This window comes from Delphinus delphis, chromosome 2 (assembly GCF_949987515.2).
Source record: "Delphinus delphis chromosome 2, mDelDel1.2, whole genome shotgun sequence".
In the NCBI taxonomy this organism is placed as follows: domain Eukaryota; kingdom Metazoa; phylum Chordata; class Mammalia; order Artiodactyla; family Delphinidae; genus Delphinus; species Delphinus delphis.
The window spans coordinates 106,087,604-106,105,379 of NC_082684.1; the positions used below are offsets into that span (position 1 = coordinate 106,087,604).

A 17,776-nucleotide genomic window follows, 5' to 3' on the forward strand; every position below is an offset into this window, starting at 1 on the left:
AGTCTGTGTCTTTATTCCTGTTTCACCCCTAGGTTTTTCATGACATTTTTTTTTCTTAAATTCCATATATACGTGTTAGCATACAGTATTTGTCTCTCTCTTTCTGACTTACTTCACTCTGTATGACAGACTCTAGGTCTATCTACCTCATTACAAATAGCTCAATTTCGTTTCTTTTTATGGCTGAGTAATATTCCATTGTATATATGTGCCACATCTTCTTTATCCATTCATCCGATGATGGGCACTTAGGTTGTTTCCATCTCCGGGCTATTGTAAGTAGAGCTGCAATGAACATTTTGGTACATGACTCTTTTTGAATTAAGGTTTTCTCAGGGTATATGCCCAGTAGTGGGATTGCTGGGTCATGTGGTAGTTCTATTTGTAGTTTTTTAAGGAACCTCCATACTGTTCTCCACAGTGGCTGTATCAATTTACATTCCCACCAACAGTGTAAGAGGGTTCCCTTTTCTCCACACCCTCTCCAGCATTTATTGTTTCTAAATTTTTTGATGATGGCCGTTCTGACTGGTGTGAGATGATATCTCATTGTAGTTTTGATTTGCATTTCTCTAATGATTAGTGATGTTGAGTATTCTTTCATGTGTTTGTTGGCAGTCTGTATGTCTTCTTTGGAGAAATGTCTATTTAGGTCCTCTGGCCATTTTTGGATTGGGTTGTCTGTTTTTTTGTTATTAAGCTGCATGAGCTGCTTATAGATTTTGGAGATTAATCCTTTGTCAGTTGCTTCATTTGCAAATATTTTCTCCCATTCTGAGGGCTGTCTTTTGGTCTTGTTTATGGTTTCCTTTGCTGTGCAAAAGCTTTTAAGTTTCATTAGGTCCCATTTGTTTATTTTTGTTTTTATTTCCATTTCTCTAGGAGGTGGGTCAAAAAGGACCTTGCTGTGATTTATTTTTTATTTTTTTATTTTTTTAACATCTTTATTGGGGTATAATTGTTTTACAATGGTGTGTTAGTTTCTGCTTTATAACAAAGTGAATCAGTTATACATATACATATGTTCCCATATGTCTTCCCTCTTGCGTCTCCCTTCCTCCCACCCTCCCTATCGCACCCCTCCAGGCTGTCACAAAGCACCGAGCCAATATCCCTGTGCCATGCGGCTGCTTCCCACTAGCTATCTACCTTACTACGTTTGTTAGTGTGTATATGTCCATGACTCTCGCCCTGTCACAGCTCACCCTTCCCCCTCCCCATAACCGCAAGTCCATTCTCCAGTAGGTCTGCGTCTTTATTCCTGCCTTACCTACCCCCAGGTTCTTCATGACATTTTTTTCCTTAAATTCCATATATACGCGTTAGCATACGGTATTTGTCTTTTTCTTTCTGACTTACTTCACTCTGTATGACAGACTCTAGGTCTATCCACCTCATTACAAATAGCTCAATTTCATTTCTTTTTATGGCTGAGTAATATTCCATTGTATATATGTGCCACATCTTCTTTATCCATTCATCCGATGATGGGCACTTAGGTTGTTTCCATCTCCGGGCTATTGTAAGTAGAGCTGCAATGAACATTTTGGTACATGACTCTTTTTGAATTAAGGTTTTCTCAGGGTATATGCCCAGTAGTGGGATTGCTGGGTCATGTGGTAGTTCTATTTGTAGTTTTTTAAGGAACCTCCATACTGTTCTCCACAGTGGCTGTATCAATTTACATTCCCACCAACAGTGTAAGAGGGTTCCCTTTTCTCCACACCCTCTCCAGCATTTATTGTTTCTAAATTTTTTGATGATGGCCGTTCTGACTGGTGTGAGATGATATCTCATTGTAGTTTTGATTTGCATTTCTCTAATGATTAGTGATGTTGAGTATTCTTTCATGTGTTTGTTGGCAGTCTGTATGTCTTCTTTGGAGAAATGTCTATTTAGGTCCTCTGGCCATTTTTGGATTGGGTTGTCTGTTTTTTTGTTATTAAGCTGCATGAGCTGCTTATAGATTTTGGAGATTAATCCTTTGTCAGTTGCTTCATTTGCAAATATTTTCTCCCATTCTGAGGGCTGTCTTTTGGTCTTGTTTATGGTTTCCTTTGCTGTGCAAAAGCTTTTAAGTTTCATTAGGTCCCATTTGTTTATTTTTGTTTTTATTTCCATTTCTCTAGGAGGTGGGTCAAAAAGGACCTTGCTGTGATTTATTTTTTATTTTTTTATTTTTTTAACATCTTTATTGGGGTATAATTGTTTTACAATGGTGTGTTAGTTTCTGCTTTATAACAAAGTGAATCAGTTATACATATACATATGTTCCCATATGTCTTCCCTCTTGCGTCTCCCTTCCTCCCACCCTCCCTATCGCACCCCTCCAGGCTGTCACAAAGCACCGAGCCAATATCCCTGTGCCATGCGGCTGCTTCCCACTAGCTATCTACCTTACTACGTTTGTTAGTGTGTATATGTCCAGATTAATCCTTTGTCAGTTGCTTCATTTGCAAATATTTTCTCCCATTCTGAGGGCTGTCTTTTGGTCTTGTTTATGGTTTCCTTTGCTGTGCAAAAGCTTTTAAGTTTCATTAGGTCCCATTTGTTTATTTTTGTTTTTATTTCCATTCCTCTAGGAGGTGGGTCAAAAAGGACCTTGCTGTGATTTATGTCATAGAGTGTCCTGCCTATGTTTTCCTCTAAGAGTTTGATAGTTTCTGGCCTTACATTTAGGTCTGTAATCCATTTTGAGCTTATTTTTGTGTATGGTGTTAGGGAGTGATCTAATCTCATACTTTTACATGTAGCTGTCCAGTTTTCCCAGCACCACTTATTGAAGAGGCTGTCCTTTCTCCACTGTACACTCCTGCCTCCTTTATCAAAGATTAGTTGACCATAGGTGCGTGGGTTTATCTCTGGGCTTCCTATCCTGTCCCATTGATCTATATTTCTGTTTTTGTGCCAGTACCATACTGTCTTGATTACTGTAGCTTTGTAGTGTAGTCTGAAGTCAGGAAGCCTGATTCCTCCAGCTCCGTTTTTCGTTCTCAAGACTGCTTTGGCTATTCGGGGTCTTTTGTGTTTCCATACAAATTGTGAAATTTTTTTGTTCTAGTTCTGTGAAAAATGCCAGTGGTAGTTTGATAGGGATTGCATTGAATCTGTAGATTGCTTTGGGTAGTAGAGTCATTTTCACAATGTTGATTCTCCCAATCCAAGAACATGGTATATCTCTCCATCTATTTGTATCATCTTTAATTTCTCTCATCACTGTCTTATAATTTTCTGCATACAGGTCTTTTGTCTCCTTAGGTAGGTTTATTCCTAAATATTTTATTCTTTTTGTTGCAATGGTAAATGGGAGTGTTTTCTTGATTTCACTTTCAGATTTTTCATCCTTAGTGTATAGGAATGCCAGAGATTTCTGTGCATTAATTTTGTATCCTGCTACTTAACCAAATTCATTGATTAGCTCTAGTAGTTTTCTGGTAGCATCTTTAGGATTCTCTATGTATAGTATCATGTCATCTGCAAATAGTGACAGCTTTACTTCTTCTTTTCCAATTTGTATTCCTTTTATTTCCTTTTCTTCTCTGATTGCTGTGGCTAAAACTTCCAAAACTATGTTGAATAAGAGCGGTGAAAGTGGGCAACCTTGTCTTGTTCCTGATCTTAGTGGAAATGCTTTCAGTTTTTCACCATTGAGGACGATGTTGGCTGTGGGTTTGTCATATATGGCCTTTATTATGTTGAGGAAAGTTCCCTCTATGCCTACTTTCTGCAGGGTTTTTATCATAAATGGGTGTTGAATTTTGTCAAAAGCTTTCTCTGCATCTATTGAGATGATCATATGGTTTTTCTCCTTCAATTTGTTAATATGGTGTATCACGTTGATTGATTTGCGTATATTGAAGAATCCTTGCATTCCTGGAATAAACCCCACTTGATCATGGTGTATGATCCGTTTAACGTGCTGTTGGATTCTGTTTGCTAGTATTTTGTTGAGGATTTTTGCATCTATGTTCACCAGTGATATTGGCCTGTAGTTTTCTTTCTTTGTGACATCCTTGTCTGGTTTTGGTATCAGGGTGATGGTGGCCTCGTAGAATGAGTTTGGGAGTGTTCCTCCCTCTGCTATATTTTGGAAGAGTTTGAGAAGGATAGGTGATAGCTCTTCTCTAAATGTTTGATAGAATTCGCCTGTGAAGCCATCTGGTCCTGGGCTTTTGCTTGTTGGAAGATTTTTAATCACAGTTTCAATTTCAGTGCTTGTGATTGGTCTGTTTATATTTTCTATTTCTTCCTGATTCAGTCTTGGCAGGTTGTGCCTTTCTAAGAATTTGTCCATTTCTTCCAGGTTGTCCATTTTATTGGCATAGAGTTGCTTGTAGTAATCTCTCATGATCTTTTGTATTTCTGCAGTGTCAGTTGTTACTTCTCCTTTTTCATTTCTAATTCTATTGATTTCAGTCTTCTCCCTTTTTTTCTTGATGAGTCTGGCTAATGGTTTATCAATTTTGTTTATCCTTTCAAAGAACCAGCTTTTAGTTTTATTGATCTTTGCTATCGTTTCCTTCATTTCTTTTTCATTTATTTCTGATCTGATTTTTATGATTTCTTTCCTTCTACTAACTTTGGGGTTTTTTTGTTCTTCTTTCTCTAATTGCTTTAGGTGCAAAGTTAGGTTGTTTATTTGAGATGTTTCCTGTTTCTTAACGTAGGATTGTATTGCTATAAACTTCCCTCTTATAACTGCTTTTGCTGCATCCCATAGATTTTGAGTCGTCGTGTCTTCCATTGTCATTTGTTTCTAGGTATTTTTTGATTTCCTCTTTGATTTCTTCAGTGATCACTTCATTATTAAGTAGTGTATTGTTTAGCCTCCATGTGTTTGTATTTTTTACAGATCTTTTCCTGTAATTGATATCTAGTCTCATAGCGTTCTGGTCAGAAAAGATACTTGATACAATTTCAATTTTCTTAAATTTACCAAGGCTTGATTTGTGACCCAAGATATGGTCTATCCTGGAGAATGTTCCATGAGCACTTGAGAAAAATGTGTATTCTGTTGTTTTTGGATGGAATGTCCTATAAATATCAATTAAGTCCATCTTGTTTAATGTATCATTTAAAGCTTGTGTTTCCTTATTTATTTTCATTTTGGATGATCAGTCCATTGGTGAAAGTGGGGTATTAAAGTCCCCTACTATGAATGTGTTACTGTCGATTTCCCCTTTTATGGCTGTTAGTATTTGCCTTATGTATTGAGGTGCTCCTATGTTGGGTACATAAATATTTACAATTGTTATATCTTCTTCTTGGATCAATCCCTTGATCATTATGTAGTGTCCTTCTTTGTCTCTTCTAATAGTCTTTATTTTAAAGTCTATTTTGTCTGATATGAGAATTGCTACTCCAGCTTTCTTTTGGTTTCCATTTGCATGAAATACCTTTTTCCATCCCCTTACTTTCAGTCTGTATGTGTCTCTAGGTCTGAAGTGGGTCTCTTGTAGACAGCAAATATATGCGTCTTGTTTTTGTATCCATTCAGCCAATCTGTGTCTTTTGGTGGGAGCATTTAGTCCATTTACATTTAAGGTAATTATCGATATGTATGTTCCCATTCCCATTTTCTTAATTGTTTTGTGTTCATTATTGTAGGTCTTTTCCTTCTCTTGTGTTTCTTGCCTAGAGAAGTTCCTTTAGCAGTTGTTGTAGAGCTGGTTTGGTGGTGCTGAACTCTCTCAGCTTTTGCTTGTCTGTAAAGGTTTTAATTTCTCTGTCAAATCTGAATGAGATCCTTGCTGGGTAATCTTGGTTGCAGGTTTTTCTCCTTCATCACTTTCAATATGTCTTGCCACTCCCTTCTGGCTTGCAGAGTTTCTGCTGAAAGATCAGCTGTTAACCTTATGGGGATTCCCTTGTGTGTTATTTGTTGTTTTTCCCTTGCTGCTTTTAATATGCTTTCTTTGTATTTAATTTTTGACAGTTTGATTAATATGTGTCTTGGCATATTTCTCCTTGGATTTATCCTGTATGGCACTCTCTGTGCTTCCTGGACTTGATTAACTATTTCCTTTCCCATATTAGGGAAGTTTTCAACTATAATCTCTTCAAATATTTTCTGTCCCTTTCTTTTTCTCTTCTTCTTCTGGAACCCCTATAATTCGAATGTTGGTGTGTTTAATGTTGTCCCAGAGGTCTCTGAGACTGTCCTCAGTTCTTTTCATTCTTTTTTCTTTATTCTGCTCTGCATTAGTTATTTCCACTATTTTATCTTCCAGATTACTTATCCGTTCTTCTGCCTCAGTTATTCTGCTATTGATCCCATCTAGAGTATTTTTCATTTCATTTATTGTGGTGTTCATCATTGTTTGTTTCATCTTTAGTTCTTCTAGGTCCTTGTTAAATGTTTCTTGCATTTTGTCTATTCTATTTCCAAGATTTTGGATCATCTTTACTATCATTATTCTGAATTCTTTTTCAGGTAGACTGCCTATTTCCTCTTCATTTGTTAGGTCTGGTGGGTTTTTATCTTGCTCCTTCATCTGCTGTGTGTTTTTCTGTCTTTTCATTTTGCTTACCTTACCGTGTTTGGGGTCTCCTTTTTGCAGGCTGAAGGTTCGTAGTTCCTGTTGTTTTTGGTGTCTGTCCCCAGTGGCTAAGGTTGGTTCAGTGGGTTGTGTAGGCTTCCTGGTGGAGGGGAATAGTGCCTGTGTTCTGGTGGATGAGGCTGGATCTTGTCTTTCTGGTGGGCAGGTCCACATCTGGTGGTGTGTTTTGGGGTGTCTGTAGACTTATTATGATTTTGGGCAGCCTCTCTGCTAATGGGTGGGGTTGTGTTCCTGTCTTTCTAGTTGTTTGGCATAGGATGTCCAGCACTGTAGCTTGCTGGTCGTTGAGTGAAGCTGGGTGCTGGCGTTGAGATGGAGATCTCTGGGAGATTTTCACCGTTTGCTATTATGTGCAGCTGGGAGGCCTCTTGTGGACCAGTGTCCTGAAGTTGGCTCTCCCACCTCAGAGGCACAGCACTAACTCCTAGCTGCAGTACCAAGAGCCTTTCATCCACACGGCTCCTTAATTTGGGATGATTCCTTGTCTATTCAGGTATTCCACAGATGCAGGGTACATCAAGTTGATTGTGGAGCTTTAATCTGCTGCTTCTGAGGCTGCTTTCCCTTTCTCTTCTTTGTTCTCACAGCCCCCAGGGGCTCAGCTTTGGATTTGGCCCCGCCTGTGCGTGTAGGTCGCCGGAGGGCGTTTGTTCTTTGCTCAGACAGGACGGGGTTAAAGGAGCCGCTGATTCGGAGGCTCTGGCTCACTCAGGCCGGGGGGTAGGGAGGGTCATGGAGTGCAGGGCGAGCCTGCGGCGGCAGAGGCCGGCATGATGTTGTGCCAGCCTGAGGCGCGCCGTGCATTCTCCCGGGGGAGTTGTCCCTGGATCCCGAGACCCTGGCAGTGGCGGGCTGCAAGGCTCCCCAGAAGGGGGGTGTGGATAGTGACCCGTGTTCGCACACAGGCTTCTTGGTGGCGGCAGCAGCGGCCTTAGCGTCTCATGTCTGTCTCTGGGGTCCGCACTTTTAGCCGCGGCTCGTGCCCGTCTCTGGAGCTCCTTTAAGCAGCGTTCTTAATCCCCTCTTCTCGCACACCAGGAAATAAAGAGGGAAGAAAAAGTCTCTTGCCTCTTTGGCAGGTCCAGACTTTTCCCGGACTCCCTCCCGGCTAGCCGGACTCCCTCCCGGCTAGCCGCGGTGCACTAACGCCCTGCAGGCTGTGTTCACGCCACCAACCCCAGTCCTCCGAGCCTCAGCTCCCAGCCCCGCCCGCCCCGGCGGGGAGCAGACAAGCCTCTCGGCTGGTGAGTGCCGGTCGGCCCTGATCCTCTGTGCTGGAATCTCTCCGCTTTGCCCTCTGCACCCCTGTTGCTGTGCTCTCCTCCGCGGCTCCGAGGCTCCCCGCCTCCGCCACCCGCAGTCTCCGCCCGCGAAGGGGCTTCCTAGTGTGTGGACACTTTTCCTCCTTCACCGCTCCCTCCTGCTGGTGCAGGACCTGTCCCTATCCTTTTGTCTCTGTTTATTTTTTTCTTTTGCCCTACCCAGGTACGTGGGGGGTTTCTTGCCTTTTGGGAGGTCTGAGGTCTTCTGCCAGCATTCAGTAGGTGTTCTGTAGGAGTTGTTCCACGTGTAGATGTATTTCTGGTGTATCTGTGGGGAGGAAGGTAATCTCCGCGTCTTACTCTTCTGCCATCTTCCCGGAAGTCCGTGAATTCCCTCAGCCTCTTTATACATCAGGATTTAGGCTTTTTATTCCTCTCAAAAAACCTTTTTTCTCAGAATAAGAGATGTTCTTAATTTAGAAACACTCAAAAGAATGTGAAAATCAATCATACTCCTGACTAAAAATTTCTTATATGTTCTTTTAGTCTTTTCTGTTTTCCACAGACAAAAACCAACCAAAAAGTGACATGGGGAACAACGAAAACACACACCACAGTATATATCTTTGAAATATAAGTATACACATTTTAATTTATTTTTAAGAATATTTATATTTTAAAATCAGGACATTTATACGTATGCCTAAACAGCATGGCTGACACAGACCAAATCCACACTGGTAAGCTTCCAAGAACCATTTACTGTGCTGACAGTAGTGCTGGTGCAGGCAGACGGAGAATAAATAATAGTGCTTTGGGGAGCACAGTAGTGATTGATACATAGGGTAGGTAAAGAAGGAGCCTCATCGTGGACGCTACAGCATGCAGCTCCCAGTACTGATTGATATGTGCAAAGTTCCAGATCTCCATGACAGAAACGGCCCAACCCATCCAAACAGCCTCCCAACTTGGCTGGCAAGTGCAGAGGGTGGAGGAACTCAGGCACAGGGGGCACAGGGATGGGGAACTGGACCCAGAGAAAAACTGAAGAAGCAGAGTTCAGACAAGTACATGTGTTCACACACATACCCCCCCAGCACTGGCCTATATAACAAAACTGTACACAATTTAACAAAGGTGCTCCCAGCCTCCCTGTCACCTCTTTGGCAGTGAGTCAGGCCATCCCAACTTCTGACACACAGACATCTTCATCAGGAGGAAGGCTGTCCTGTGTGGTGGGGACAGGCCTTTAGGTGAGAGCAAAGCTACTGAAGCTATAGCATTAACTGAATATCCCTAAACAAAAAAAGGTGTTAATTGCTAATTATAAGTGTACAAGCCCAAAACTGCTTCATGTCCCATACCCCAAGCTTGGGCATAGTCAATCATTTAACTACACAATGGTGAAGTAAAATAAGCCCTTGATCATGCTTTAGCAAGTACAATTACGGGGTAGGGAAAGAAATTAGGTTCCATATGCTAAAATTTACACTTACTGCTATGAACTATGTTTTAATGTATTTCTTGAGTCAAAATAAAACCAAGTGTTTAAGGACGTACTAAGCTTATGATGGACTCTCATCTGTAACTCATTCACTTCTGTAAGTTAGGCCCATGGTAATGGAACCTGTCCAGGCTTTCAAGCACATCTGAACTGAAGAAACATTAAAGCCACCCCTGTATAATTAGGCACAGGGCATAGGAAACCTCAGCTGGATGACTGATCAGGGCTTCTCAGGACTGGATGTTGGTTGAATTGAGGATTCGAGAAGTAGCATCAGATTTGGAAGCCTTTGAAAGTTCTCGCTGTTGAAAAATAAATACATCAGTGGCATTACTGTCCCCTCTCATGCATGCCCTGCCCTTGTAAGCACAGGTGAGTGTCAGCATACAGCCCAGCACAGGCTGTGTTAGGAACAAAAGGGGAGGGACTCTGAACACCTTAGTCACAGATTAAGCATGTGCACATATGCCCCTTGATTCCTTTCCTCAGCCAGTCCATTCTATTAAAACCTCACAGAAGAGAAATCCATTATACGTCACAAAGTACTCTCTGAGTTGTCAAGCTAGGTAGGCAACAAGCTTTGGTCTTTTGAACCCTTTAGGAAACAATGGGCCAGAACATGTATCTACCAATCCCTGGGGCTGAGGGCCTTGTAACCTGCTGGTGATTTGATCTCATGCTGGAGCACATGGTATAGGAGCAGAAGACAGAGCAGGAATGACCACTGAGAAAGGACAGATGTTAGTAGAGGTTAGTCTACTGGCTTCAGTGCTGCCTGGTGGAGTCTACCAGCCATAGCAACCAAAACCAGAAGAATCTCCCTCGGCCTAGCCAGAGAGAAACAGATATTTATAAGCAGCAAGTGGGTGAAGTGGGCTTGGCTGAGCAAACAAAAGAGAAAGCTGGACTCTGTCCAGCAATCAGCTAGCCAGAGTGACAAATACCCACCTTCTTTCTATAGGTAGAACCACCTCTGTCAAGTAACTTGACAAAAGTAAAAGAATATAAAGCTAGCTTCAGTGCTCAAAATGAACAATAGCCTTGGGCAGCCGTCACATTCTCCATCACTGCAGCAAGAGAGTCAATGCCCTAGGCTTTAACTCAGTATCCCTCACAAAGGTGAGGGGCAGGCTCACCTCTCAACAGCTAGATACTGAGGGAAGACAGAACACATTGTTAAGGAAAGCGCACTGCAGTTAAGTGTTGGTAAATGTGGAGTACGTTACTAGGAGCTGAAGAGCATTGTGGGAAAAAATTACTTTCTTCCAGTGCCTCATATATGCTTTAGCAGCTCAATGTGGTAGAAAATAGGCAAAGGCAAAGAAATGAGCATTGGCTAGCTCAGAGTAGACAGAAAGGTGGCAGTTCAGCTCTGAGGGGTTAGTAAGACATATACTCCAGGAAGTAATCAGCACGCAGGCCAAGAACCTCATAGGCAGCACACAGCTGGGGCTCCCCTCCCCACGTGGTGGGGCCTCTATTCCTTGCAGCACATTGGAGGCCTTTAATGTCACAACTGGGGAGGGTGAAAGTTTTCTGTTGTGAAATAACATGATTAAAAAAACTTTGCCTGACTTTAGATGGGGCTGAGAATCCAATTCAAGTCTGAACAAGTTAATCAGCAGGTTAGTCAGTCTGTTGGGAACTTAAGCCAGATATTCATTATTTCTGAAGTCCGTATTAGGAATTCCTGCTTCCTTTGTTAAAAAAAGGTTTTATGATAGTACAGCTGAGATTATTGGTTAGTGTAGCCCTGTGCCCAGATGGGAATGAAGCCAGCAGATGACAGATCAGTCTGGAAAAGGGACATGGGACATGCAGGGGTTGCCATACAGACCTGAAGCCCAACAGTGGAGCTGTCAGAGAGGGATGGATCCTTTTAAGAACAAAGAATTGAGACAATTACCAAGAACTCCACCAAGAGAGCACCAGGGCAGTGATGAGAAGGTTCACCTCCTGCAGCCAGGGAGTGGTATTTCTTAAGCAGAAGGATCCAGGTTAAATGTCTGCTTGCTGCTGCCGTCTTTCTTCCTATACACCACCCTTAAACCACCCCCACCTCATGCCATGGTCAAGTCAGGAAAGGGATTCTCAGCCTCCAAAGAACTGTCCTAACTAATAGCCTGGGTGCCCTTGGGAAGATACCCACTCTGCCCCAACTGTGTGCTCCCCAGGGACTGGTAGATATTAGAAAAGGTGAATTACCGCAAACTCAGAATAGGTGCTGGCAACAGAATTAATGCTGAAGTTGCGCCGTGGGGGGGCCGAGGCAGGGTACCCACCGCTGAGGATGCTGCCATTGAGCTCCAGGTTCTCCTTGTTGGCTCCACGCTTGAGGCCACGGGGTGTTTTTTTCCCCGAACAGGTGGAAGTGGTGACTGGCTGTAGAGAAAAGAAAGATCGACCAATGTATCATCCTTATAATGACCACATACACAAATTATCAAAGGCTGATACCATCTTTATATTATTCGTGTGTCTGTAATCCTATACTTCTGGCCTTTTTTTTTTTTTTTGTGGTACGCGGGCCTCTCACTGTTGTGGCCTCTCCCGTTGCGGAGCACAGGCTCTGGACGCGCAGGCTCAGCGGCCATGGCTCACGGGCCCAGCCGCTCCGCAGCATGTGGGATCTTCCTGGACCGGGGCACGAACCCGTGTCCCCTGCATTGGCAGGCGCACTCTCAACCACTGTGCCACCAGGGAAGCCCTGGCTTATTTATTTTTAAAATTTTTATCTTTTGGCCACGCCGTGCGGCATGTGGGATCTTATTCCCCAGCCAGGGATCAAACCCACGCCCCCTGCATTGGAAGCATGGCGTCCCAACCACTGGACCACCAGGGAAGTCCCTACTTTTGGTTTAAAAACATACAAATTCTTAATGATCTGCAGAACCCTGATCTTGAGCATAGTCTGTAAGATACCTGAAAGATTGAACACATTTTAGCACGCCCTCCTCACTCCCTCCTTGGGTGAGAGTACCTATCTGCATCTAGTTGTCCAGTGTCACTGGGCTGGAACCCACATGCAAGGACCTCGCTCAGTAGCAACTGAAGACCAGGCTTTGAACTGAGCCTATGGAGACTCTTCAGTTTCCCAGTCACATCCCAGTGCTTCTCGTGATACCGGACTGAGCTCAAAATGACGATTCTCTTCTCTCATTTAGTTTTTGACAGATTAGCTAGCTTACATCTGTCAACTTTCAGCATCTCAATGATAACCGAATCCAGGGATCTTAGAAACTGGAACAAGTTAGGTGGGGCCCTGTATGGCTGAACCATACTGAGTCCTTTTTGTCAGCTCCATCTTAGGCCTACAGTCCCATCCCCTCCCCTTCCTGCATGACTGAGCTTCAGCTTACAAGGAATGAGGCCAAGCCAGATAAGTTCCCTATCAACTTTGACCCTTGCCTTCATCTGATAAAAAAACTGGAAGAATGCCTTTTGCTGATGTAGATGATTAATGGTCTTGAGACCCTGGCAGGAGGAAAACCACCCAGTTCCTGTCACTACAGATGTGCTTCTCCCTAGTAGTCAGATTCTATTTTTAGCTTTGGCCCCCTTAAATCCCCCCGTATCTCTTTCGCGCTTGAGTGCAGCTGCAAATGCCTCTGGGTCACTGTCTGCCCGATCCTGCCTGTATGCAAGTTACCCACAATAAACTTCATAATTGCACTTTATGAAGCTGCCTGCTTTGTTTTTAGGCCTCAAAGTTCCTTCTCAGTCCAGAGGACAGTATTCAATCTCTCCACCTCCCAGCAATCCCCGAGTACATAGGTTGGGGCAGTGTCGGGGATGTGCTTGTACACAGAGCATACTAAATACTAACCTTGCTGCCAGAAGGTGGAAGGCGAGACACAGGGGAGCGGCAGACTGTCCCCGAAAAGACAGGCCGAATGCTGCTGTTGGCCGTAGCATTGGACACAGTGGTAGTGTTCAGCTAAGGAGAAGAACACAGATTATTACTTATTTATTTTTTTTTGCGGTACACGGGCCTCTCACTGTTGTGGCCTCTCCCGTTGCAGACAGAGCACAGGCTCTGGACGCGCAGGCTCAGCGGCCATGGCTCACGGGCCCAGCCGCTCCGCAGCATGTGGGATCTTCCCGGACCGGGGCTTGAACCCGTGTCCCTTGCATTGGCAGGTGGACTCTCAACCACTGTGCCACCAGGGAAGCCCGAACACAGATTATTGATGTGAGATGACGTGCTTAGCAGCCCATCCCTACACTACAGAGAGTGAGGGTGGGAAGCAGTCTAAGACAGTTTTTACGGTGAAGAGCTTTGAGGACACCTGTGAAAAGCGTTCAGTGTTCCATAAAATGGGACAACCATTTTGTTTCCAAAAGTTAAACAGACAACTATCATAAGATCCAGCCATATCATTCTTGGGTATTTACCCAAGAGAAATGAAAGCATATATCCATACAAAGACTTACATATAAATATTTATAGCAGCTTTATGTGTAGCAGCCAGATAACTAGAATTAAGCCAAATATCCATCAACACAGGCAACTAGATAAGCAAACTGTGGTATATACGTCCAATGGAATACTGTTTAACAATAAAAAGGGGTAACCTACTGATACATGCAACAACAGATGAAAAAAGACACAGAATTATACATACTGTATGATTCTATTTATATAAAATGTTAGAAAATGCAAACTAATCAACAGTAACAGAGCAAAGCTGCAGTTGCCAGGAGCTAGTGGGAAGTGGGTGGGGGGAGGGAAATGGGTGGTAAGGGAAGCAAAGAGAAAACAAAGGGGCAAAAGGAAACTTTGGGTGTGATGGGTATGTTCATTGTCTTGATTGTGGTGAGGGTTTCACGGTGCATACATATATTACAGCTTATTAACGGGTACACTTTAAATATTATGTGTCTACTTTATTCAATAAAGCTGTAAGCTTTTTCTTTAATTGGAAAAACTCTAGGTGGATTAAAAACCTTAAATGGGATAGCAAGACTATTCAAATACAAGACACAAACTAGGAAATACAACACAGGAAAATATCTGTGTGCCTCAGGTCCTGGGTAGGTTATTTGCAACTACAAGCCATTAAGAAAACAGGTTGAAAACAGTTTTACTATATTGATATTAATAACTTTTTGTTCATCAACAAAACACCATAAAGAGTAAAAAGACAAGCTACAGGGACTTCCCTGGTGGCGCAGTGGTTAAGACTCTGAGCTACCAATGCAGGGGGCCTGGGTTCGATCCCTGGTTAGGGAACTAGATCCCACATGCATGCCGCAACTAAGAGTTCGCATGCCACAACGAAGGAGCCCACCTGCCATAACTAAGACCCGGCACAACCAAAAAAAAAAGATAAGCTACAGAAGACACACACAAATGCTGGGAAAAGCTACTGTAACACAACTGACAAGGAAATAGCATCCAGAACATACAAAGAATTCCTATAAAATTTGCAAGAAAGAAACAAAATGTTCCAACAGAAAAACTGTCAAAAACTTCTCAGAATAGGAAATCCAGAAGGCTAATGAACATGGCAAAAGGTTCAACTTCATTAGTAATTAGGAAAATGCAAACTAAAAATATGAGACATTACTTCACACCCATCAGATGGGCAAAAATTGTAAAGTCTGAAAATATCACATGTTGGCAAAGATTGGAGCCAGCGTAGCACTCAGGCACTACCACTGGAAGTGTAAATTGTTATAACTGCTTTGGTATCACAGACTGAATGATCAGTGCAGCCAGCACTTGAGAAATGTTTGAATGCAGCACTCTTGAGATCATGGGCCATATCACTTAATCTTTGTGTTCTCAGCATCTAATAGAGAGAGTCTCAAACTTTTAATGAAAACAAACATTTTGGACTTCCCTGATGGCACAGTGGTTAAGGATCTGCCTGCCAATGCAGGGGACATGGGTTCAACCCCTGGTCCGCGAAGATCCCACATGCCACAGACCAACTAAGCCCGTGTGCCACAACTACTGAGCCCATGTGCCACAGCTACTGAAGCCTGCACGCCTAGAGCCCATGCTCTGCAACAAGAGAAGCCACCACAATGAGAAGCCCGCACACCGCAATGAAGAGTAGCCCCTGCTCACCGCAACTAGAGAAAGCCCACACACAGCAACAAAGACCCAACAGAGCCAAAAAAAAAAAAAAACCAAACCTTTTTTTCCCAACGCTTTCTAGAATTTTATAACACATATTTTTAAAATTTCGTCACATTATTTTCCTAATAAAAAATTAACTACCTAATGTCAAACAATAGGGAACTAGTTTAGTAAATGACACTATGTCAAAAGAATAGAATATATAGCTAAGAATGAGCAAGAAAGTTTGATGCTATGAAAAAAAAATCACACCAATACCGACTAGGGAAAAAGCAGAAATCAAAATTATATGTGATCTCTATTTTGTGAAAATACACTATTTTAAAAAGCTTTTTACAGAAGCAGGAAAAACACCAAATAGTCTCATTGGTTCTCCTGGAGTTACATTACAGGTGATTTTTAAAACATTTTATGTGTTATAAAATAATGAGTTGCAAGGGAAAAGGAAAATAATGCTCCACTTCATTTATTAAAGAAACGGTTTTAAAAAAACAAAGGAAGAAAGAAAGAAGGAAGGAAGGAAGGAAGAACTCCCTGATTTCCTGCTCTAGAGATTAAGGAGTATTAGGTATCCCCCTTGCCAAGCATGAAAGTCTTCTTTCACATAGTGCCATGGTCACTTGTTGGAATTACAGAATGAACCTCTGAAGGTTCTCATCATTACAAAATGTTGGCAGCTGCTGGCTCCCGAGTTTAATCTGGGACTCATCAAAGCTGGCCACTCCTTGACTGTCACTGTCAAGTCCCTACTCAGGATTGAACTGCAAAATTGCGTTCACACTGTCAAATGGACTCAACCTGGAAGGCTAGAAAAATTCTTTCCCATCTCTGCAGGACAGAAGGCAAGAGATGGACAGAGCCCTAGCCTCAAAAATGCCTCAGACATGGCAGTTCATGCAGCCTCGTGTTTATTACCTTGCGCACTTTGCCCGGCGTGCCAGGTGTCAGTCCTCGCCGCTTGTTGGGTGTTCGCGGAGTACTACCATAGAGCATCTCTGTCTCAGTTTGCTTCTTGTTCTTTAGTTGCTATGTGAAAGTCAGAAGCAAGAGTGACAAATCCCAGAAGGAGAACAGGTCTGGGATGGGGGCAGAGGCAGGGCCAGAAATCTAGTGCAAGTCTCTGCACCCAGAGCTAAAAAGAGCTGCCATGAACTACTCCTTATTCAACCAACCTAGAGCCCTGGCAGAGACTCTGGGCTGCTCACTCATGCTGTCTTCTCCTCCTCCCAAACTGGGTTCACTTACTCGTTCCTGCTTGGCTCTCTCTTTCTCCAGTCGGTGCATCTCCCACTGTTCTGTTACATACTCCATGAACTTCTGCCCATTCACCACAAATGCCTTTGAATGCTCCTGTTCCCACATTTCAATCCTTGCTTTCAACTCCTCTTCCAACTGAGACCAGAAACAAGGACATGTTAATTACTTCAAATTTTTGGTGTGAAGCCCAAAAGAAATGATTCTCCCGAAGAATGCCTCCTCCCTCCCCAAAGTATCATTAGCCTGACTTTAGGTAGCTGGACCCATGTGGGAACAGGTTGGAGCGGCCAGAAATCAGTCTTGGGATGGTTCATTCATAATACACATGAAGGTGGGAAAAGGCGAGAACCCAGAGCCTGACCACTACAGTTTTGGCGCCCGAAGTTGGAGGCAGCACTGGGGTAGACCAGCAACGTTAAATACGCAGTGTACACTAGAGCGGCACTATCTGGTCCAATCTGGAATCTACCTCTTACTGGCTGTGAACAGGTAGGCAAGTTACTTAAGTTGTCAGTGCCTCAGTTTCCTCATCTGTAAAAATGGAATTAATAATACCAACCTCTTAAGGATGTTGTGACAATTAATAAATGGAAAGTACTTTGAAACAGTATATGGCACTTAATTCAATAAGTGTTAACTATTATTATTATTATTAAAATAGAGAATAGTAATGAAGTCCAAAGCACTTTCTCAAAAGGTTACAGGCTGAATTATCCCCTGACAAACTCATATGCTGAAGTCTTAATCCCCAGTACCTCAGAATGTGGCTTTACTGGGACACAGAGGTAATTAAGTTAAAATGAGGTCATCAGGGTGGGTCCTAATGCAACATGACTGGTAGCCGAATAAGAAAATGTGGACACGGACACACACAGAAGGAAGGCCACGTGCAGACACAGGGAGAAGACTACTATCTGGAGCCAGGACAGAGGCCTCGGAAGAAAGCAGCCCTGCTGACACCCGGGTCTCAGACTTCGAGCCTCCAGAATTGTGAGAAAGTGAATTTCTGTTGTTTAAACCACCCAGTCTCTGTTACTTTGTTATGGCAGCCCTAAAAAGCTAATAAAACTTGATATTCAGTTGCTTGTACTAGGTAGGCCCAGTA

General features: G+C 42.9%; 2 protein-coding genes across 8 annotated transcripts in view; one reads left to right on the plus strand and one right to left on the minus strand.

Moving 5' to 3' along the window:
- Positions 1 to 17,776, plus strand: part of RCCD1 (RCC1 domain containing 1) — a 47,596-nt gene that overhangs the window by 14,638 nt on the left and 15,182 nt on the right. The gene's annotated exons all lie outside the window — the stretch shown is intronic.
- PRC1 (protein regulator of cytokinesis 1) overlaps positions 8,268 to 17,776 on the minus strand; it is a 29,323-nt gene continuing 19,814 nt past the window's right edge. Inside the window, exons 10-14 of one of the 2 annotated variants that reach the window (XM_060005406.1) lie at positions 16,660 to 16,806; positions 16,330 to 16,440; positions 13,153 to 13,263; positions 11,609 to 11,708; positions 8,268 to 9,628 (exon numbers count right to left, since the gene is read on the minus strand). In XM_060005406.1, coding sequence (XP_059861389.1) covers positions 9,600 to 9,628; positions 11,609 to 11,708; positions 13,153 to 13,263; positions 16,330 to 16,440; positions 16,660 to 16,806 — 498 coding nt within the window. In that variant the 3' untranslated portion in view covers positions 8,268 to 9,599. Of the gene's footprint in view, positions 9,629 to 11,531; positions 11,709 to 13,152; positions 13,264 to 16,329; positions 16,441 to 16,659; positions 16,807 to 17,776 lie in introns of both variants that reach the window. The other variant, XM_060005405.1, reaches the window with a different exon arrangement.